The sequence below is a fragment of the Gavialis gangeticus genome, unplaced genomic scaffold (assembly GCF_001723915.1).
Source record: "Gavialis gangeticus isolate Ggan-Ray unplaced genomic scaffold, GavGan_comp1, whole genome shotgun sequence".
NCBI lineage: Eukaryota > Metazoa > Chordata > Crocodylia > Gavialidae > Gavialis > Gavialis gangeticus.
In genome coordinates, this window is record NW_017729014.1 from 7,217,322 (window position 1) to 7,240,776 (window position 23,455).

Below are 23,455 nucleotides of genomic sequence, written 5' to 3' on the forward strand. Positions count from 1 at the left end.
CGGCCGGCGCTGGGCAGGGCGGGACGTGTAGTCCCGGCGCCCCCCGGCGGCCGGGTCAGGAGCGCGCGGCGGACTACAAGCCCCAGCGGGCCGCCGCGCGGGGCTGCTAACGGGCCGGGGAGGTAAACAACTCGGATGGGTCCCAGCGGCCTGGCTCCGGGCAGCGAGGAGGGCGCGGGACCCTCGGCCTCCCTGCTCCGGCCCCGGGGGCTGATCTGTGCAGGGTCCCAGCATCCTGCGCTGCCGCTGGCTTTGCTGCAAGACCCAGCTTGTCCCGCGTAGCACGAGCGCCCGCGACACCTTGCGAGGGGGCAGGCGCCGGGCGGCTTCGTTTCGCCCCATAATCATCAGGGTATAAAACGTGAAGACCAGCGTAGGGATGCGAGATGAGCACGTTTCCCACTCGGAGACTGCCGGGCCATTGGGAAGCAGAGGGGCTGGAGGAAAGGGGATGAGGTTTCCTTTTGGTCCCGTCTGTTTTCTTCTCTGGTGCAAGCTGCGCAGGGGCAGACGAGATGCTCCTTGCGTCGTGAGTGAAGTTGTTTGTCCCTTCGTGTCGGGACCAAGTCTTTAGGGCAAGTCGCTAGCAGCAGATTTGGTCCATTTAAAACACGCTCTCCTCTTCTTCACTCGTGAAGCTTACCCCCCTGCCCTGCGACACGGAAGTGGGGACAAGCGTGCGAGGAAGAGAAAGGGCTGCAGGAAGCCAGATTGCTCCTCTGCGTCAGAGTAAAATTCAGTTCCTGTCAGGTCTAGATATTTCATTCCTTGCGGTGGATGATGTGTTCCTTGGAAATGTGAATTAAAATTAGCATTCCCTTTCAGTGGGTCAGAGCGGAATTAGAGGAGTGGATTAGCAATAAAGCCCGAGGCACCAACACTACTGTTCAGCTGGTGTCCAAAATAGGTTAAGTCCTTACAACTGGGGGGACCCAAGCTAGAAGCAGAACAAGTCTGGTATGCACCCCAAACTGCAGTGTTTTTACAGTCACTTTGAACTTCTCTGTGTCCTTTTAGTAAGGATCTCAGCATGCACATACATCTCAGGAGCCTTTGACTTATTTCCCTTCAGTTTTCCCTCCAAGCACAGACTCATCCAGTTCCTGTTTACCCTTGCATTTTTGTTTTACAACTCAAAAAAGGCACTAGGAGAATAGATTATTTTTTGCTTCTGCTGGAAGCTACAGTTGTGGCTGACATGCAGAATCAGGCCTGAGTACCTTAGAAAAGATCGGTCTGAGAGCTAGTCTGCTTTGCTGACTCAGTGGCCATATAGGGTTGTCAGTGGTCATGTGGAATTGACCTCCGTCAGATGTCATTTATCTGGTATGTTCTCCTCTCTACCACTTTCAAAACCCTGCTTAGCTACTGAATATTATACCTAGCTTAAAACAAAATGAATGCAGTAAAATGTCCGCTTGGAGAAAGTTTGACGCTGAACGTACCAGTGTGATGCCTCCTGTTCAGTCTTCAAATAGATTAGTATGTTATGACTGAATCCATTCTGCTTTTCGCTTAAAGTTGGAAAGACATGGTTGTGTAAACAATTCAGCAGCTGAGCATAGACACACCGCTCTGGATCATGAGCAAATTGCAAGAATTTCAAAGGGAATATAGCTCTTAATGAAGGGGACACCCTCACAGGCATTTGAAGAGGAAGAAATGCATAGGCTGGGGAATTCACAGAATTAAGCTTTTAGTTTTATGGATTGAACACAACAGCTTGAGATCTGAATTCTTGACAGTCCTGTGCTGTGTTAGGAAAGGATAGGAGGTATCTTCTTTCCTGATTTTTCTTTCAGTGCTGGCTACACCATGTTAGTGGCATCCTTCAATACAAGGTTCAAGAACCTTTTCTTTCTGTGTTCAGATGGGGAAGGGAGTTGTTTGCAACTCTTGCTACCTTTTGTCACAAGGAGAGGATGTGATTTTTAAAACATAGTGGCCACCTTATAAGTTGCCAGCAGATTTCTCCAACAGCCAGGGAAACTAAAAGTTAGTTTTGATGGAAAAAAGAATGGGCTAGCATAGTAAGAACTGGCACGTTGTAACAACTCACTTCTAGTTTCTCTCTTAGATAACTAAGAGATTGCCTGCTTCTGTAGGAAATACCAAGAACAATGGAGATTTACTTTGGCCTTTTCTGGTGGGGCTGAGGAAAAGGAGAGGAATGGACTGTGGCCCTGTTCCTGTAGATCATTTGACATAGTTACATTCATAGATTTCTGCCAGATGTGCATAGAGGTGATGGAAGGAAAATAATAGCACGGGGAGAAGGACGTGGGGAGTAGAGTAGTCACAGCAATAAGGCTCTCTGCTCAGTGAGAACCTCTTTAGATGCATTAGAGAACAAATGCACCTAAATTCCTTGGAGTCTCAGACCAGCAGAGACTCCCTATGCCTGAAGAAGGGTGGCTGTGCCCAAAAGCTTGCCTAAAGCTTTTTCTCCAGCTACTCAGTTGGTCTAATAAAAGATATCACTCAAAGAACCTTGCCTGTATTAGAGAACAAATAGGAACTTACAGGTGAACGGGCATCTGCCCATTTAGGAAAACCCTATTTTCTAATTGCATGGGGGTGAGGGGAGGGCATGTGGTGAGGGGCAGCGGATTTTGAAAGTGTGCTTCCCGTATGTGCTTGATCACCTGCTGGTTGACACCCTCACTAAGGGCAGTGGACATGGAAACCATGTCTAAAGCAAAGAGCCAAAGCAAGAGAAACAGGTTTATATCCTGTATATAACAGGTTTCAGTATATACACATACTGAAAAGATGTATGTGTTTTCATATGCTTTGTGGTAAAGTTCTGCTATTTAATGCAAACCAACAAGCACATATCGATCACAATGTCAGCAGCCTTAACAAATAGTCTTCATTCTACAAAAAAGGAAGTAGTTTGGCAGTTATTAAACTCTTAGATTGAAAGAGGGCTTTTTAAAAGGATATTGCTGTGTAATTATTTTGGCCTTTAATGCGGTTGTAGAAGCTCTGTTGCCAAATAGCTTGGCAAGTGGCTTGGATATTTGTGATTTTTAAAAGCTTTCTGTTTTCCTGTCGTCTTGCACACTCTCAGCCCAGCAAGGGTACAGTACTTTACACGCAGCAACGTGCAAGTTGTCCCATTTGTGGGGCGCAGGCTAGACTGCATTACTTCAGTGGTACAAAGACTGGATATACTAAGGACTCTTTCATGGGTGAAAAAGCTTTCTACCTCTTGGGTCAAATCTAGACTTGGATTGATGGCAGATTACTTTGTTTCGCTGAAATAAAGGAGCTTGTGGTGTTGGTTCACATTTTTAGAGGTTTGCTTGTTGCACTTGGAACAGAGGCCAGCAATTACATAGGTATGGATATTTAGCTGGCTATTTAATGGTATATTTATGCATATTTAATAGTGCACATTTATGCATATATTAATTATGCATATCTAATTGCATAATTGGATATTTAGTTGCATGGATATGGATATTTAACTGGGATTGCTATCCTTTTAAAAGCATTAAGTAAAGCCTTGCATTACTTAAACTGCAGTTTCATAGGTAAGGGGGCAAGAGAAATAGCCTTTAAAAAGGGGAAACCTTGGATAAAAGAAGAAGCCTTCTCACTCATTATTTCAACTTCTTCTGTATCTATAGCAAGGTCATTTTTAAAAGGTGTTTAGGACTTGGCTTCACCCATCCTTGCAAATCCTGTTCAATCTCTTGCTGACTCCCAGCAAGACTTGCAGCACTTAAAAAGTGATTAAACATTGGGGGCTGATATTCTATGCCTATTCATTTTACTCCGGTGTAATTCAGCTGGTCTCAAATGAAGCAGCTTCCAGTTTGCATTGATATTCCTACAAAAAGAAAGGGCATTTAGATACCCTGATGTCACAGTCCCCTGAAGTTTGCATTCTCCTCTACCTGACAGATTTGAAGAGGCTGTTTGGCTGTTTACTGAAGCCCTTTTACAAGCAAAAAGGACCTCAGGGTTTGGTCCAGGCATAATCTATGTGGAACATTATTTTTCCCATGCTTCCTGCTGTTTTTTTTCCTTTTTAAGAGGAGTTGTCCATTCTTGAATCCAAAACATATCTTTACATGCTGAATAATTATTCTGCTGAAATTTGTGCTTGAAAATAACTTGTATAAATGTTTAAGTGTTGCAATGCAATCTCATTAATTGAGCAAAATAGCTCAGAACAATAAATGCAGCAAAACCTACTTGGCATGTCTTTAAACAGACCTTACAAAACTGTCAGTTTTAAACGCATGTTCACAGCAACAAGAAATGGACGTCTAGCATTTACGCACTAGGGACTTCAGCCACGTGCTTATATCATGCCTTGCTACTGAAAGCACTTGCCTTCATGTGCTTTCACTTCTTCATGGCCGTGAACACTTTTCCTGCCTCATAGCTACTTGTGAAATAGGTTGTATGTGGGTGAGGATTAGTCCTGTAAAGCCTCAATTGTCTAAATAGCTCTTGCTTAAGCAAAAGGTAACTTGGAGCCTTGGACTCATGCCTTCAGTATCTGTGCTCATTATTCACCATCCCTATATCGGGGGGGCTTGATTCCATCCTATGGAGCTTTTCACTTCAAGGAGTAAATCTGGAGTTAGCTGTGCCAAGACAATCCCCAAATAAGTGTGCTTTGAGTCACTGCATAATGTGCTTAGCTTAACTAGACTGGTTGTAGCTAAGCAGCTCTTAAAATCAACCAACTGTACTAGGTTGAAGTATCTACCCAAATATCTAAGTTCTGTCTGATATGTGACCTGGTAACATGAAACTCTCCTCATTTTTTGCTAACAGGTGGGTCATTAACGAAGTTGGCTTATTATTCGACTGTGCAGCATAAAGTAGCAAGAGTGAGATCCTTTGATCATTCAGGAAAGGTAAGAATTGCACTGGGTAGCAATCCAGACCCTCTGTAATCTGAAACTGTGACCCAGAATGGAAACACACAAGTCTGAAACACTGAGCTGACTTCCACATTACTGATTTTTTGCGGTGGTACAGCAAGGCAGCACTTTCAGTACATAGGCACTTTCAGACCACAGTCCTAATTAGGAGTTGCTAAATGTCAGCATCTGATCCTGCAAAAATTTCTTTCAATAGGGAGTTGCTGTAAGCTAAACACTTTCAGGAGGTGTGCAAGTTTGAACCAGAAATTAATATGGAAAAAAGCTACTATGGGAGACATTGACCCAGAGAAGCATTTTGAAAACAGGGAGATTGTACGGTCAGTTTGGTGATCCGTGCACATATCTTAACACAGTGCTGTTCTGTCTGAGAAAACATTGTGTGTCTTGAGATCCTAAGCTGCCTTTTCAGCGACTTTTAGGTGAAGGTACTTGAAGAGAGGTGATAGTGTAGGCACACATGGAGCAGAATTCTATTTCCCTTGGTAAGTCTAAATGACAGTTTTCTTGCCAACTACCTGGACGGTTTTGGCCCCTGCTTTGTTTTGGATGCTTAAGCCTGTGCATGTAGGCAGACCAAACGTGCAGTAGGGCTATGCGTGCATATACCTGAGTTTAAGTCCTGGAAAAAAGAGGGAGGCCCTGCCGCAAAAAGAGGACACTCGCCTAGGAAACTGGAGACTTGGATTCTAGACCCCACTCACTGAGAAGGATTTTGTTCTCTGTCTCTGACTCCCCAGCACAGCAACCTAACCACCATGTAGAAGATGAGCCACTTGCATCTTTTAGTCATTGGATAAAATAGTGGGAAGGGCAGTGCTGAAGCTTTTATCCCATTGAGAACTAAGATCTAGGCTAGAACCTAGGCCCTTTTTTCTGTTAAGGCAACAACTGTCTTGCTGAGCCACAAACCTGGCTTGTTTGTTTGCTTCTGACTCCTCGTATGTCCTGCTTTTGGCTGCGTAGGGGCCCAACCCAGACTTGGAAGGAACCATCAGTAAGAGGTTTGGGTAATGCCTGATCTGCAGCATAGTGGTTAGAGTGCTTTGTTGGGAAGTCAGCGATGCAAGTTCAAACTTCACATGGACAAGTGTGAGCCTAGAACTGAAGCCTCTGGCTTCCTGAATGAATGCCATAACTGCTTAGGTGTTGGGGCTAAAATATGCATGGACCCTACTCTGCTTAGGTATTGGGGCTAAAATATGCAGGGGCTCTACTCTTCTCAAGTCAAACAGCTGCATTGTCTGACCAGCTACTTTTTCATGACTTAGACACGGGTACCTGTTCAGACTGGAAGAATGTATTTAATCACATGCATGGTTAGCCCCAGTGCATAGCCTACAGGGTGTGTTGTCTCTGTGTAGATCTACTTATGTGTCCACACTGCAGGGGTCATTGAATTTCTGCTTGCTCCTAGGTGGCATTTTTGGCACTTACAGCGCTGAAAAGCTACCACTGAGATCCACAAAAGGGAAACAAAGTCCAACCTGTGGTCAACAAGGGGATTCTAGGGAAGTTGGACCAACCTGAAATACTTCTAATTGGTCACTGTTGGGAAGGCTCCAAATATTTTTTTACCTAAACTTTTCCAAAAAAAGTTCAGTCAGCGGAAGACAGCTGGCTTGGAAGAGTGCAGCCAGAACTGCTAAATTTTGACAAAGTTATAAGCAAGAGTCTTAAAATGCAAAGTGAACAACAGCTGAACTGTTATGTTACTGCAAGAGACCCATAAAATTACACCATACCTACTGTAGTATCGAGGGAAACATTTTTTTCCTATCTTGGGCTCTTTAGCCATTGTAAACATAAGTGCTCTGATTTTCTCATGCCATTTGCTGGATTAAGTCTGGGAAGAAGTGGTTGTTTGTTTTTTCAGAATAAAGCAACAGCAGTCTTCTGAACTGATCTTTCAGATCACACACATGCTTGTAGGGGGAGGACGGGAGGATGTGAGTGGCCATAGTAGACATAATTAGTTGTGGGCAAAGTATAATATTCAGTAACGTAAAACTGATCAGGAAAAGAACATGTAAAGCCAAAAAGAATAAATACTTAGAGTTGTGGGGTTTTTGTTTGTTTGTTTGTTTGTTTTAAAGGACATCGAGCATGAATCTCCATATGAAGTCACAGTTCAGGAAGAGATCACAGCTCGACTGCACTTCATTAAATTTGAAAACACTTACATTGAAACCTGCCTTGATTTCATTAAAGACCATCTTGTCAACACAGAAACTAAAGTGATCAAAGCCACAGGGGGTGGCGCCTATAAATTCAAAGATCTTATTGAGAAGAAGCTGGGACTAAAGTAAGTGGAAACTGGTTAAGTTATAATTAGTGTTGTTGTTTTCTTAAGTAATAGTATTGTCATTAGAGGTTAGTCTGCATCCTTTAGGACAGGGGTCGGCACCATTTTTGGGCAGAGTGCCAAAAACACCCACACCCATGATTTGTATGATGTTGGTGTGCCAGGGTGGACACTGGGGGAGCTGTGAGAGGTCCAGTCCTTGTTGTGGCAGCACAGCCCTGGCCCCTTCCCTGCTGTCTACCGTAAGGCATGCATGCCAAGCAAAATGCCTTCGCATGACATGCTCTGGCACCTGTGCCAGGGGGGTTGCCTACCCCTGCATTAGGAACTCAAGTTCAGCAAGCCTTGGCTTGGATGGGAGATATCAAGGAATGATGAACTGCTACAGGAATAGACACTGTCAATTCATTAAGAGAGAACTTTCCCTCTGAGCTCGTACTGAATCTCCTCAGCATACTAATAGGTGTCTGTACCAGTATAGTTCATTCATCTTTCACATGATGGAGATCCTTAGAAATCATTCTGCAAATTTGACACAATGTGTCTTGGCTAAACTCCAGCTTTGCTAATATATTCTGCTACATTGCAACTCCTTGAAGCTTCAGTTGCATATGAGAATTCTGGCCTGGTCTGCTATGTAGCATGAATATATGAAGTTAAGCAGTTTGATTTTTTTTTTTTTGCCTCTGGAGTGGCAGCGTTTCAGCAGCGGGCAAGAGATTCTCTGTTAGAGCAGTGCTTCTGATTCACTTTCTGGAGTGGTGTGGATCCCCACCCCCAACATTGATCAGTATCTCAGTGAATTGCACAGCAGAATAATGAGTTGGTGCACTATATAAATGCTTTGAATTCTTTTACAGGAATTGTAAGCAAGAATTGTGAATCTTTAGTCTAGGTAACTATTGTATTGAGATTTCTGACTCTACCACTTTTCCATACAGAACAAATTTACTTGCCGTTTAAGGGTTATAGCTACAAAAGGATGCCGGCACCCAAGTCCGAAACCACCAAGTTGGGAACAAAGGACTGGTGAGGTTTCCTGAACTGTGGAATCCAGTCCTCTGTATTCACAAGCAATCACTTACCCATGAGAGTGCCTGAAATTGCTTCCTCAAACCCTCACAAACAACTACAAGACACAATAATGCCTTACAGTGTGCCACAGGTTAAAACAGGGTAGACAAAGGCACTGTCTATGCCAGAGTGGCCAATGGGCAACCTCTGTATATGGTACACAACAGATATGGGAGAAGGCAGACAGGGCTGGGAGCAGAAAACAGAACAGCAGATCAGGCAGAGGAAGGGAATTGGAGCAGAATTCCAGGAAGGTGCAGGGCTCAATGTGCCTGCCACAAAGGTTGGCTTCCACTGGCCTATGCTATTCCACTGTGATGACAAGGAGCTAATTGGCTAGTTAGTGCATGCTGAGCTTATAGGCTAGTGTGTAGTGGGCAAATTCTCAACCCTTCCTGTTGAAGCTGGTCTGCATCTCAGAAAAGATTTAAAAATCCATTTGGCCGAAGAACAGATGAGAAACAGAATACGACTCTCCAGTCTCCTGATTAGGGCACTTGGCAGGGGTCAAATGTGGAAAGACCAGCATGTTGATCCCTGCTCCAGTAGATGCAAATCATATAAATAGTTAACTGCTTAGTAGTTCACAGGCTGGTGGTTAGTACACCCACCTGGCAAGTGGGAGATGTGGTTAAGTGTTGTCCTTTGCTGGAAGAAATTCAAAACCTCTCATTCAGGATGTGGGAAATGTGTCCTAACCACTAAGCTACGTAAGAAAGGGAGGGTGTATAGTTCTCTCCCTACCTTCTCAAGTGGTGGTGTTTTGAAAGAAAGGGTTTAGGCATTTCTCTTGAGGAGATGGTTCCAGGATCTGTATTCCACCTCAGGTGAGACCCTGGCATCATCACTTTCACAATGTCTTAACTCACTGCTTTAGGCAAGACTCAGATCGTTGTGCTGATTATTGTAAATCCTATCCTGAAGTGACAAAAGTTCCTCAGGCTTCTCATAGGAGGTCTAGGTGCCAGGCTCTGGGTTGTGAATTCTGTCACGGGGAGTAGGCATTTTGGCCCCTTTATTGATCTGGCTCTTAAGTCCACATCTCTAAGCCAGTACAAGTGCTGATGGCTTTTCTGCTTTTTTGTGCTTGTGGTTATTTGTAATTCCATCTATGCTACAAATAAGATTTTATAATGTTCCTGAAACAGTATAGTTGACTCTGTAAGTGTGACTTTTTCCCTTTCTCTTTAGGGTGGATAAAGAAGATGTAATGACCTGCCTAATTAAAGGGTGTAACTTTGTACTAAAAAATATACCACATGAAGTATTTGCCTACCAGAAAGATTCGGATACTGAATTCCGGTTTCAAACAAATCATCCAAATATTTTCCCTTATTTGCTAGTCAACATTGGCTCTGGGGTGTCCATAGTGAAGGTGAGTAAGCCAGTAGACAACATGATTAACTCTTAGTGTATACAAAATGTTCTGTCCTTAAATTGGAGAAAGCATCACCTGAATGGGGTTTATCAAACTGATGTTTTGTGTCTTTTTTGGGTGATGTCTAGTTTTATGCCAAGAGCCTGAAGCCCATGAATGTTAAATTTTCACTTCAAGGTGTTGTACTTGCCTTCCCACCGATTGCCTCCCATCCCCTTTCATTAAAATAATCCTCTGCTTGAAGAGGCTAATGCAGCAACTGCAGATGACAAACGCACAGTGCCCAAACACGTGGCAACAACCTGTGAAAAGCAGTCCAATGTCCGTGCTGAGCTTAAGTCTAAAATCTTAAACAGGAATAAATTTCAACATTTCTTACATTTTTGTTTTTTTGAAAGCAAACCCACCACAGGTGTTCAGTGCTGCGCAAAATAGGAATACCTGTTTAACTGTCTCAGGGTCTCCTATAAAACGCTCATTTTGGAGGAGAGGGATACTGTTTGCCACAGTCACAGGAGTATTGAAAAAATAGGTACAGTAAATCAAAAGGTTTTAGGTTATAATAGTGATAAATGATCACAGACAAAGTAGACCACCTGGTAACATTGTGGTTAGAGCAGCCCCTTAACTAAACCAGGTTGACCACCTGTCACAGGGCGGGGTCCTAGGAGCAGCCATGATCTCTCCTAGCACCCCCCTACCGTGCCACGTTGGTATAAATGCACCCTTGTTCTCGCCTGCCACGTCTTTCATGACAAAAGTATTAAGGGAGGCTGCCTTTTGCCCCCTTGGACACGGTACCCCTGATGTCTCCCAGTTTGTGTCCCGTCTTAGCGGGCCCCGTGAATTAAAGCCTCAAGGGCTACGTGTGGCTTCTGCCACCCCTGATACCATGCCCCAAGCCTCTCAGATGTCCCAGACGTTGTTTAGTCAAGTACTGTTGCCCGCGCCCTCACAGACGCCCTCTGGGCTTGTCTCCTACGATTGCCCTCCCTGGGGCGTCTCCTATCTCTGTACTCTTGCCAGCACTGGGGCCTTGCCTCGCGCTCCCCTGCCCGCAGTGGGGCCTTGCCTCGCGATTGGGGCTCAGGTGGCCGCAGCCGTGCCTGGCCCCCAAATCCCCTCCCTGGGACTCCTATTCCTTGTGCACCCTCCCTGGGGCTTAACGCAAGCACCCTCTGGGCTTCTCGCTGGTGCCCACTCTGGTGCTCCTCACAATTGGGGCTCGGGTGGCCGTAGCTGTGCCTGGCCCCCAAATCCCCTCCTCAGGTCTACGATTCTTATACGGCACAGGCGGCCTCGGCCTTACCTGGCCCCCAATGCACTGTGCCCCTTCTCAGGGCTCTGGGGTCAGTGCATCCCTAGATGCGGCACCCTCTCTGGCACCGGGGTCCACACACCATTGTGGAGCCCCTAATGAGGCCTCCTCCAACCCCTATTAGCCTCACCCGGTCCTCTGGTCTTATAAAACTACCAACAGAAAACTCAAGCCCCTGGGCTACAACATAAACTCTAAGCATCTGGCTAAAACACAGTTTCTAAGCCCTCTTGCTAGCCATCATTCAAAACCCTACCAGGGCTTGCTCCACCCAGTCCTCAACCGAAGTTGTTCAGGCCATCTAGCTTCTACAGGCTGCAATACTCCCACAGAGCTCCTTCAATATTAGCAGGGAACTACCTGCTTGGCCTCAGCCTAGGCTGTTTATATAGGCCAGGCCCTGCCCCCTTCTGGTCAGCTGACCGGCTGCGGTTGCCCCAGCAACCGGCACCTGTACCTTTCCCTAGGAGCAGGCACTTCAGTGCCCTGCGACACCACCCCTTTGCATATTCATAGTGGCTAAGAAGTAGCGCTCTATTAAAGGAATTATTCTTGTCAATTCTTTTCACTGGTCTGCAGTAAATGTCATGGGTTTAAACTGAAACACTGACAGAGACAAACCCTGGCAGTCAATTGCCAGAACAGGGTGAGAGGGGAAAAAAATAAGTTACAAGAGCAGTGAGAGATTTCAATGTAGTGTGTAATAGGAAAATGTAACAGAGAATATACTTTGGTTTGTGGGTAATTGCGTATCATTTATTATCGTATTGTGGTAGCATCTAGAGAGTCCGATCAGGATTGCTCTGTACAAATCTATGTGAAGACAACCTCTAATGACTTGACCAGATTCTGATAAGTTTAGAATTTCTTACTGAAATGCATCCACTTCTGCATTGGTGAGGGGCAGCCAAGTGGACAATTCGTTCATGGGCACAAAGTAAATTTTGGCCAGGGTTCTTAAACCACTCCATTGTTTGCTGCCTATATAGTGTAATATATGTATAATTTGGTGTACGCCCATTTGCAAATATATCCACAACTGTTTGCTAAAACGATTGTGTTTGACCGGTAGGTGGAAATGGAGGACAAGTTTGAATGGATTGGAGGGAGCTCAATCGGAGGGGGCACTTTCTGGGGTCTTGGAGCTTTACTCACAAAAACCAAGGTATTGTGGATTACTTTTTAAGAAAAGGGAGAAGTGGAGGGTGCTAATGAAATACTTTCTTCAGGTCACACTCCATAGCCCTTTTAGAAAAGAGGGCCTTGGCTTCAGGAAATGAAATGTCGCTTCAAAGTCCAGTAGATTCAGGTTTTATCTTATGCACAGCATTTATTTCCAAATCTATTTTTTTTTAAAGAACCACTGCTTCTATGTGGACATCGTAGTATAGAAATGATAACTATTTTTTTAATATTGCTAATCTTAAATATTCCATTCTCACCTGCCTTGTCTGCCTTATCTGTTACGGTGCTAACCTGGACCCTTGAGTTGAGATGGCACTTCTTGCAATGCAAGTGCATGAGAGCCAGCTGTAAACATCATTAGAAATGGGACAAGAAAATAGGATGCCTGTCCTGTGACAAAAGGCCAAAAGCATGTGGAGTGTAAGAGGTTTCCAGCTCGTGGGCAGGGTTTGTAGACACTGGATTGTGAAGAGGGAAGCGGGCAACTTCCCTATCTCACTCCAAAGGATTGTTTTTCTGGTCGGGTACAACTCCATACAGTCCAATCCCGGCTATCTGTTGATTTATTTGTGTATCTTGTGTTCAAGAATCACTGGTCTGGTCTTCAAATCTTAAGTCTAGGCTAAAGTTTAACATGCTCACTCTGCAGAGAGGAAAGAGTTCAAATATTGCAGTAATCTGCAGTTGGGGAGATTTCTCATTTCTCTCCCCTGCTCTTGAGGGGATTCAAGACATTTAAGATTACCAGAGGATAATCTGCTGTGTCACAATCTGATCTGGTGCCATTCTGCTTATCTCATATAATTAAATCCTGTTGTTTTTCTGTCTCCAAACATCCATGTGGCTTAAATAAGTATCTTTAAATGTCAGCAGTGTCACAGAAGATATGGTTACATATCATGAACTCATCAAGAAAATGTCAAAAGGGAAGAGCTCATATTGGCAATATTGTCCCTTTAAAAGACTGGTGCTGTGTCAACAGGTCCTTTCATTTATATTGGATTTCAAAGTGTGTGTGGGGGTGGAATTTTAATAGTGTTCACAGCTAAAGTGGAATAGCCCAGACAAGGCCCAGTCCACTGCAAGGATATATTTTTTTAGTGATGCTGCTTCTGAGAAGGCAGTCTTTACAGATGCTAGTTATTATTTTTAATTTTTCTCTGACCCAGAAAGACCTGATCTTGCTGACCGTAGTATTAATCCATTTAGACTTCCATCCTAGATAGCTGATACAGAGGCTATAATTGTGACAGGCTTCTGTTTGCATTGAGGTCTTAAGGGTTGCTTAACTGTATCAGTCTTCAAGTTATAATGGATGGAAGGAAAGGAGAATGAATATGAAGTTTATCCAGTATTGTTCTTATGAGCATGAGTGCGGTTTGTGTAGGAATATGTTATCCTGCTAATCTGGGTGAGTTGAAGGGTGCTGAGCTAAGGTTTTTTTTTTTGCTAATCTGCTTTTTGAAATGCAATAAAATCCAAAGTGACAGGCCAGATTCTATCTGCTTATGCTCATGCAGTCCCATTTGAAGGGAAGTTTTAAGCTTTTTCTATTGGGATTGCATGGGTGTATCTGAGGTCAGGATGTGGCACATTATAGTTTAATTTAAGCCTGTGATAGCCTTGGGCAGAAGTTGTCTGCAAGTGAAGTGAAAAACAAACAAGTTTGGATTATAGTTCAACCTACTCTTGGTCTCACGTCTACTCTTCTAAGGAAAGTTCTTTTGATCATCAGGGGCCTGTCTGGGAGAGGACTGCTTGTGAGTGACTGTTGTTAAAGGTGGCAATGCTCTGCATTAAGAGTGCACTGGGTAGTTGGGACCAGTAACCTGAGATAACCCCCACTGACAGAAGTTACTCTCTTTTTTTTTTTTTTAAATACTGTGCTCAGTACAGGGTACTGCCAGATGTCAGCCTTTGGATTAGATTTCCTGGCCATCCAAGAAACCTGGAGTTAATGGTATTTGCTTCTTTTCCTCAGAAATTTGATGAACTGCTACAGCTTGCGTCAAAGGGACAGCACACAAATGTAGACATGCTGGTGAAAGATGTGTATGGAGGAGCCTGCCAGACTCTGGGTCTAAGTGGAAATCTAATAGCTAGCAGCTTTGGGAAATCTGCCACAGCAGATAAAGGTATCAACACAGACAAGGTTTGCCAGAGACTTGCTTCCTAGTTCATAATACTTTCCTCATTGCCATGAGTGTTTCCTGATTGTGCAATTTCCTATTCGCTCTTTCAGACACTGATAGGAGGGGGAATGTTGTTGCCATGAAACATTCAGTACCAATTTCCCCATCTTGTGCATAGGTGTAGGATGCTTTTTATAAGTAATGCTGTTTCTATTGCCCCAGTTCTTCAGTTTTCCTTTCTAGCTAGTGGAGAGGCATGGAGGCAGCCATACCTTCCCTGAAGATTTGAGGGTCCTCTCTCACTCCAGAAAGTGTTCTTGGTTAGCCGCCTATGCTACAGCAAGCCCCTATACCACTTGTCCTTTGCAGAGTGTGCTCTAGGTCCTCAACTGATCATAATCAAGCCTGCTCTAGAGTTTTCCTGTCTAGGTTGGGGAGCCGGTATAGCCACAGAATCCAGTCCCAAATTGGAACTGTTTTAGCCCTGCTCAAACAGGGCATTGTGGTGTTCATCTTTTCAGGTTTAAGGAGGTGGGGATGCAGAGACTTGGGGAAGGAAGGAGAAAATATATTTGTATTAACTCAAAAAAACCAGCAGTAATTTCCCCTCCCCTTGGAGAGAGAGACCTCTGGCTTTGGGAGGTCCTAAATATTTAACTGTCCTAGGATGTGCTGCATACATGGTGAAACACCCACAGTGCTGAAACCTGCAAGTCCTGGAAGGGCTGACCTCAGCCTCAAGCCATCTAAAATAGTGGGCCTTTTGGGCCCCTGGGCAGATGAGTGTTGTGGGGCTCATCTGCAGGCTGGATTGGGTCCCGGGGGCCTGGCACCACTCCCACCTGGCCCTGTGGGCTGGAATCAGGTGTCGGATCTAGTGCGCAGGGCCTGGGGCTTCCCACATGTTCAAAGATTTGGCATTAGGAAAGTGGAGATTGAGCACACGTTATCTAAGAAGTAATGAATTGACTTCCTGCAGTTTGCAGTGTATGTGCTTATCTTCCTATAGCATCCTTCAAAGGGGCACTTCATCCAAGGTTTGAGGCTTGCCACAGTATCCTCAGCCAAATTTCTTCTCTCCTCCCTGTTTTCTGTAACATGTTAATGATGCTGTGTTCTGTATATAATCTATGAAGCGCTTTGAAGGGAAGAAAGTTACCGGTGTGGCTCGTTCATTCTTTTGTTAGAAGTTGTGCTCATTCTGTTGAACAAAAAAAGCACCACAACACAGAGGCATCAGTGCCATAAAATTACCTGTCTTAATCCCCCTTTGAAAGTGAATGGACAGTACGTAAAGAGGACTGAATTTCCTTTTTGTCTCCTAAATTGTAAAGCCAAGTTCATTGCTCTTTTAGTCAGTCTAATGAAGCCAGTGAAGCTAGTTCAAGAATAAGTTTTTCCTGTAGTCTGTCTATAAGAATAAGTGTCTGCTTAAGCAGTATTCAGCCATCTTTAATATGCTTTGCTCTCTTTTAGACTTTTCTAAAGAAGATATGGCAAAGAGCTTACTGCACATGATCAGCAATGACATTGGTCAGCTTGCCTGCCTCTATGCCAAGCTCCATAATCTAGACAAAATCTATTTTGGAGGATTCTTTATTCGGGGTCATCCAGTTACTATGCGCACAATCACCTACAGTATTAACTTCTTTTCCAAGGTACTGAAGATTAAACTGCCCCAGGAGCAGTCCAACACATTTGGGTATCTGCTGGGAAACTTTAATATGCTGTTAGTTTCAAGTGTAGCGAAAAGGAAACATGATCAGATTAATGCATAAGGGGTATTCTAAGATTAATGATCTAAGGCAACTTGCTAGAGCCATGCTGTTTTTGGAAATCAAGGGCTGTTTATAGAGAGAGGTTGTGTAAAAGAGTCTGAGTTGTCTTAAACTAGCTCAGCTGCCCTGTAGCTGTTCAGTATTGATTATTATTTTTAACCAAATCCTTTGCCTGCTGTAGAGATGATGCAGTTTCTTATGCTGATTTCACCCCTCTTAACTCCTTCCTCCTTTTTCAGGATGGGATTATTCCTCTGAGATAACTCAAGTAATATTATCTTGTAAGAAATACTGACTGCCGTTCTTTCAAGGAAGGCTGGTATCTGAAAGAACTTCAGAAACAAAAAAACCCACCAACAACTTTTGATGGCTTCCCTTTGTGCAGAACCCTGGTTCTGGAAGTTTTTTTTTGTTTGGGAAATGATGCTGCAAGCCAACAGTTGATATATGTTGTCAGCTTGGCACAAGGCAGGGACTGGAGAGATTAGTGTTCATCATTGTGGTGCTTTTATGAAGTTAATAGAACATGGATGCCTAGGCTTCAAAGCTCTACTCTCTCTTCTTAATGCTCCCAGGTGGGGTCTTATGAACCTAGTTTTCATTTACCTTGGGTTTTGTTCTATCCCACCCACACAATTCCTTGTTATAGAATAGGAGCAGGCTTTATCAAAGGGCACAGGTTTTTTGACTTAGACTGAGTTATGAAGTCATCCTTGGTCCTCTCTCTCTCTCTTTCTAGCAAGTGGTCATGTTCTTCAGTTTAGAATGGAGCCATTTAGTCTCTTCACTTGCAAATCCCTTAAGATTTTCCTCCGTTACTGAGGAAATGGGAACTTTGCTGCTAATGAAGTATTCCCAATTCTCCCTGAATATTCTTGTTGTGCTGGGGATGGTGCTGACAAATAAGTGGGTGTGGGAAGGGAGGGAAGAAATCAGGGTGGGGGAAGTGCATATAAGTTTCCTACATTTGCATGGAAAAGCCATCTTATTCTTGGATCTTGAAAGCCAGCAAAACAATAGTGAGCAAAACGGAGGAAAGAAAAGGAAATTAGGGTAATGGCTTTAGAATATCTGGGATGCACGCTGCCAGATGCCCTTATGTTTCAAGCCCTTTCGAGCAAAGGGAGCTGAATAACCCTGGGATGTTACGGTGTTTTTTTGTACTGAGATGCTGGCTTCTCTACAGCTCCATGGCTGTTCCATCTTAGAACAAGAAACCACTGTATTCCTCCAGGTGTCTCCCTGAGCTGCCTTGTCAGGATGGTGGGTATCAGTAGCACATGCTAAAGGCACATTTCAAACACCCCGCGAGTTATTAAAATGTTTTAGAATATAGCATGGATAAAATATCAAAAGCGTTCAAGCCGGTTTGTCTATTATGCTTAAGTGTGAATTAGTGACAAAGTGCATGCCAGCCATCAGGGGCCATCCAAATGCAATGTTTCATATTGTGGCAGGGAGAGGTTCAGGCATTGTTCCTGAGACATGAAGGCTACCTGGGAGCCATTGGGGCATTTTTAAAAGGAGCTGAACAAGACAGTAAGTACAGCATTGCTATGTTCTGTATCTGCTGTGTTTGAAACCTCAGTGTGACGTCCAAGCTTCTTGCAGGAGGCTGCATGTCAATCGTTGGCTAATTAAATACATTTGGCATTAACGGCATAATGTTTTTAAATGGTCACTTCTGTTCTTCTGGCAAGGACAAGTACATTCCTCACACCATTTCCTTGCTCCCCTTTGAGAGGCCAGAAGCTTTGGCTTTTACTCCTGCATCTGTGCCAAGAGCTGTCTCCTCTCTAAAAGCAGAGGGAACAGCTAGGCTTAGGATACAGTTCTTCTCTGGTTAGGCCAGGCTGTGAATTCAGTGAAGATGTTACAGGTTGCCTGTTTTGCCCTGCCCCCCCTCTGGTTATATCACTCTAGGAGTACTGTACAGACGAGCCACTCAATCTGTTAGTGTGCATTAGGCTGGGAACAATCCCAATTCAGTACTGGGGTTAATAGTTCAGATTTGAAATTTTACACAAGTTAAACCTCAGAAGACTTTTCCTACCCATTTAGAGATGGGGGTGGGGATAGAGACACTCTTAAGTTCAGAACCTTCACCTACATACTGTAGAGTTGGGGACCAGAGCTAGGAATCCCTGGCCACAGCAAGTATGCTTCCTCTGTTGCCCTCTGCTGCACACCATGCCTTTAGTGCATCCATCGATTGAGAACCTTTTTTTCCTAGAATTAGCTTTAAAGAAGTTTGTACAAGTAACTTGTACTAATGCATTTTTATCAGGAGAAGTGCTCTAAGTGTGCAAGTTGAAGGGTCAGAAAAGTTAACCACTGATGCTCCCTTGTGAGCTATATAAAGATGGGGATGCTCTCTAACTCCTAGTTTTAATACTAGGAATGAAGGTTGCGTTCTCTGGCCCCTCCCTCAAGTAAGAAATAATTAGCCCCTTCCCCTATCCGCCAAACTAGTTAGTTACCCATTTAGTCAAGTTGTTCTGTCATTAAAAACTAGTTTCTACAGCTGTTTCCCTTGCATTTCTCACCTGTTAAATAAGAAATAAAATACTTACAAGGAGGCATGTTGCCATTAGAATCAGTCACAGTGTAAGTAGCCTTACTATTGGTTTATGGCCTCTTGTTACCTCTCTTCCTCCAGATCCCAACCAGTACAGCTGGGGAGAGAATTATGCTGGGAGTTCTGGCCTCATGAGCACTTCGCCTGATCTTTGCCCCATGCAGCGTACAAGGAGTGGCACGGTAAGTTGTTGCCTTCCTGAGAGCAAACACTGGCTTGCCCAATTTACAGTTTGAAACCTGCATGTGACTTGAGAAACAATACAACTAACAGCTTCCCACCTGCTTTCCCAGCCGCTTCCCACCTCCAAGCCATGTACCAAAAGGACTTTAATACGTACTTTTAAAGTGCTGGGTGCTTTTCTTTATCTTGTTTGAACTGAAAGGTTCAGGCAGATGCATTTTTAAGGATGGTAGGAAAGAATAAGTGGATCAAATTAGGATGGTACCTAGGAAGCATGAGAGAGAAATGTATGAGTAGCAGAGAGATGCAGGAGATAAGTGGGACAGGATGGTAGAACACATTATTCCAGAGCAGAGAACAAGAGCTGAAGCTGTTGACACAAAATCTGGAGGAACTGAGCCCTTCTTCCATGTACCTAGGTGTGATAACTTCTAGCCCAGGCCTGGAGGTCAACTTAGGGAGTTTTGATGTGCTGCTGCGAGCTGGGTCAGCATGGACCCCTCCCCCAAACCACCTTGCTCGCAACAGCTCACCAAAACTCCCTAACTGGTCTGGGGTTGCCTGATGGAGCAGGCAGGTGGGGTCTCCATGGAGACCAGCCTGGGACCACCATGGGCAGGGAGTGCGTGGCCAGGCAGATGCAATGGGGCTGAAGGGAGCGGTGTCTGGGAGCAGGATGAGTGCCCAGGGCAGGGCCAGGATCGGAGGGTGGTGCCAGGAAGCAGAGTCCAGTTGTCAGACCACCCCAGCCCCACTACATGCCCAGGGGCAGCAGGACCAGTTGCACATGCTACAGCCTGCGCTGCCTCCTGTACATGGGCTGAGGGACCTGCCACAGGCTAACTAAAAATCCCTTCATGGCCTGGATTTGGCCCGGGGCTGTATTTTGCCTGTGCCTGTTCTAGCCAATCCAGTTACCAAGCCTAACATACAGATTGCAGCTGCTACTTTGGCTGACTCTGTTTTGTTGAAGGGGAGAATGTTTTCCCTCAGCCACTTAAACACTTAGAGCTGCTTTGAAGTATTGGCAGTGCACATAAAAGCATGGAAATGCCAAAAGTCTGAGATAATAGTGAAGACATGTATGGGTGGGCAGAAAAGTGCAAGCACAAGACAAGATCCATTAACAGCACAACCTACCTTTTGACTGCAGTCCATGTTCAAAGGTAGACCACAGACTGACTGCTCTAGGGGCATGTCTACACATTGCCATATGGCGACATTGCTACAGTGCCATCCTTTAGTACTTCCTTTTGTTACTTCCAGAAAGACTCCAAGCTCACCCAAGCACTGCATGCCATGAGCAGAGGAAATCTTCCCACAATTCCACTTCTTCCTCTGGCTCTTGATATTTTTACACCCCACTTCCTTTTTCTACTGCCCTTTAGTTAGAGCCAATCACAGAAGGACTGCATTGTAGACACATGCCAATTTTTTTACACCATGCCAGCTGAAACACTTTGGGAAAATGACTTGAAGGGTTCTTGTGGCACTCAATGTGTGTTTCTGTGTCTGCAGTATTTTACTGTCTAGCATGTTTGATGCTTTTCATGCCTGTCTTTTTTTTTTTTAATTTTCCTTTTACTTCATCCTACACTGATTTATCGCCTTCCAGTTTTCAGTAAGTAGCATCCTATATTTGGCTAGTTTTCCATTTAAAAAAAATGAATCTGTTCAACCTCTGTTTGCAGAAAACCTGCAAAGCCGCTTTTGAATGCTTCCACAGCTTGACCCATCAGTAATGCCCTGTGCAAAGATAATAAATGTTGTGATTGTGCCTAAGTTCAAATTCAGTTTCCTTCATCTGCCAGTTGCACAGAAAAATCACATTACAAACAAAGATTACAGCTATAATCAAAGAGATGATTGTCCCATGGATAAGAAAGAGTATCATACAGAGCAGGCAGTGAAATGTGTTGTTAATTATTTACTGTATTTCATGGTGTATAAAGTGAGGTTTGAAGCCCAATTTTGGGTCTTAAAAATCAAACTCTACTAATACACCATGCCACATCAAAAAATCAGGCATGGGGCTGGGCTTAGCACCTGGATGGCACGGCCCTATCCCCTGCAAGCAGCACTGCCTGGGCTGTACCAGTGCCGCTTGCAGGGGATGAGGCAGTGCCAGCCAAGCCCAACTCTGTCCCCATCCTGTGCGAGCGGCGCCAGGCTTGCAGGGGCTGACGGCATGCCACCTAAGCCCAGCCCTGTCCCCTGTGAGCAGTGCCGGGCTCAGCATTCGGCAGTGCCATTCGCAGCAGACGGGGCCAGGCTCAGCACTTGGGTGGTGTGGCCCCATCCCCTGCAAGTGGCCTAGGCAGTGCCACTCGCAGGGGATGGAGCTGTGCCAGTCAAGTGCTGAGCCCAGCCCTGTCCTCTGCAAGCAGCGCTGGGCTGAGTGCTGCTTGCAGGGAACGGGGTCAGGGCTGGGCTCAGCACTTGGCTGGGGACGCGCCACTCACGGGGGATGGGGACAGGTTTGGCGCTCAGCTGGTGCAGCCCCATCCCCTGCGAGCAGTGCCAGCAGCACCGTTTGCAGGGGATGAGGCTGCACCAGCTGAGCCAGGCCCCAACTTGTATACTGTGCCTATGAAAATCCTTACTATTCAAATTGGAAAGCTGGGGGTCGACCTACACAGTGTGTCAACCTATATACACTGTGAAATATGTTACACCAAATAATGATTGGGGTGTGCAAAATGGGCCCTATTCGATTTGAATTTTGCCCGAATTGGGGACAGTGATTCAGTTCGTTGATTCAGATCACTGTCTCCGAATCAATTTGGCCAATCTGAAGATTTGATTTGGAGAATCAGCAATTCAGCCATAGATGCAGCTTTAAATGTTTTTTTTTTTTTTTCTACATACCTCGAGGTACCAGGCACAGCTTGTGATCGCTGCAATGCTGGGGTGCATGGAGCATCCCACAGGAATGCGGAGGGAACCCCTGCATGCTTGGCAGCAAACCCAGAAGCAGACCAGAAGTACGTCCTGTGGAATGCTCCATCCTGGGTGTCCCCCCACCCCACAGACCCAGGAGGCTCCAGTTACTAAGCCAGGAGGTTGCAGGGGGTCCCCTCCACACTCTCCCTGGCAGACCCACAAGTGCTTCCAGTCCACTTCTGGGTCTTCGGCCAAGCGTGTTAGGGAGCCCCCTGCACTCCTGTGGGACGCTCTGTCTGCCCCAGCACCACAGCGATCATGAGCCACCTGCTACCTAGAGGTATGTAGAAAAAACATTTAAAGCTGTGCCTATGTCTGAATCGCTGAATCTCTCTGAATCAACTTGGAGGGTTCCGACTGGATTCAGAGAGATTAAAGGGTCCACTGATTTGATTCAGAGATTCAGCCGCCGAATTGGGCCGCATCTCCACTGAATCGAATCAGGGACCCAAGCTTCGCACAGCCATAGTCATGATCTTATACTCAGAGAGATTTTTATTTAAATGGCTTGTCATGTTGGATCCAGACTCAAAGATCAGTTAAAAGAAATTCTAGACCAGATGACATACATTGTGCACTATATTTTAGGTTTGAATTTCTCTGTTGGTTGCACAAGGAGAGATCTCATGACACCAACTAAAAAAAAACAGTTTGCTTAGAAAGAGTGAAATATACACTAACAGCCATTCCAGTGAGCAATAAATAGGTCACGTCATTATATACACAAGGTTCCTATTATATTCTGTGTGCGATTTTTTTTTAATTAAGAGACTGAACTTCATAAGATATGGGATTTTGTAAGCCCTTATTGTGGTCATGTGAGACAGGCATTAGTGTGAAGAAAATCAGTCTCTTTAAGAGAGCTGCTTTACTGATGCAGGTTTGGAGGTGAGCAGGCATTCAACCCATGGCAAATATAACAGCTCCCGATCTCAGATAAGTAGCTGCACAGCTTGGCATTTTTTTATTTCCAAAAATTACCCAACAACAGCAGCCGAGTACGAAGCCCATAATTCCTGTTTCTGACAATGCACTTACACATCAGTTATTTTCATACACAGCTGATCTGCTAGGTTGAGCACGAATATATGTTTGTGAATACAGCCAACAGGTGTGCCATCCATTTTATACGTGAACTTAGTGGTCTGTTGCTCAAAAACTGAGCCAAGCACTTGCAAACATCAAAGGGAATGCAAAGCATATCTGTCTTGCGTAATCATTGGAATAGCTAAAGCCTAAAGCAGTAAGTGGAGTTAGTTCAGCTCCTTGAACTATTTCATGTATTCCAGTGTCCTCTGGTTTTGCCAGGCAAGTGCATAAATACACTTTTGAGTTTACTAGGCCTCTTGGTCTGATTTGCTATTTGGGGCCAGCATGTGGTGTGCTCTTCCTGTCTCTCCAGTTCTTCATCCCTAACAGGTTATCTGTTGTTAAATTTTAAGAAAAAGTCTAGGTATTCACACAGACTTGCAAATAACACTGAGATGTCATCCAAATGTTGGAATGCCATCTGATTGATGACGGCTTTACTTTGTTTTGAAGCAAGTACAGTGGGATTTCAACTTGGAATGTTGTGCCTACTGGTGGTGCCTGTTCTTGAAAATTTACCCTTGAACATGGCTTGACATAAGCCTGGCATTTCTAGGGAAGGGCAGCATATAACCAGAAGAGCTA

General features: G+C 44.7%; 1 protein-coding gene across 1 annotated transcript in view; it reads left to right on the forward strand.

Moving 5' to 3' along the window:
- Positions 1 to 23,455, forward strand: part of PANK4 (pantothenate kinase 4) — a 43,234-nt gene that overhangs the window by 389 nt on the left and 19,390 nt on the right. Inside the window, exons 2-9 of the mRNA XM_019511672.1 lie at positions 4,798 to 4,880; positions 7,004 to 7,212; positions 9,478 to 9,661; positions 12,055 to 12,147; positions 14,149 to 14,302; positions 15,776 to 15,957; positions 17,535 to 17,616; positions 18,737 to 18,837. Coding sequence (XP_019367217.1) covers positions 4,798 to 4,880; positions 7,004 to 7,212; positions 9,478 to 9,661; positions 12,055 to 12,147; positions 14,149 to 14,302; positions 15,776 to 15,957; positions 17,535 to 17,616; positions 18,737 to 18,837 — 1,088 coding nt within the window. The remainder of the gene's footprint in view (positions 1 to 4,797; positions 4,881 to 7,003; positions 7,213 to 9,477; positions 9,662 to 12,054; positions 12,148 to 14,148; positions 14,303 to 15,775; positions 15,958 to 17,534; positions 17,617 to 18,736; positions 18,838 to 23,455) is intronic.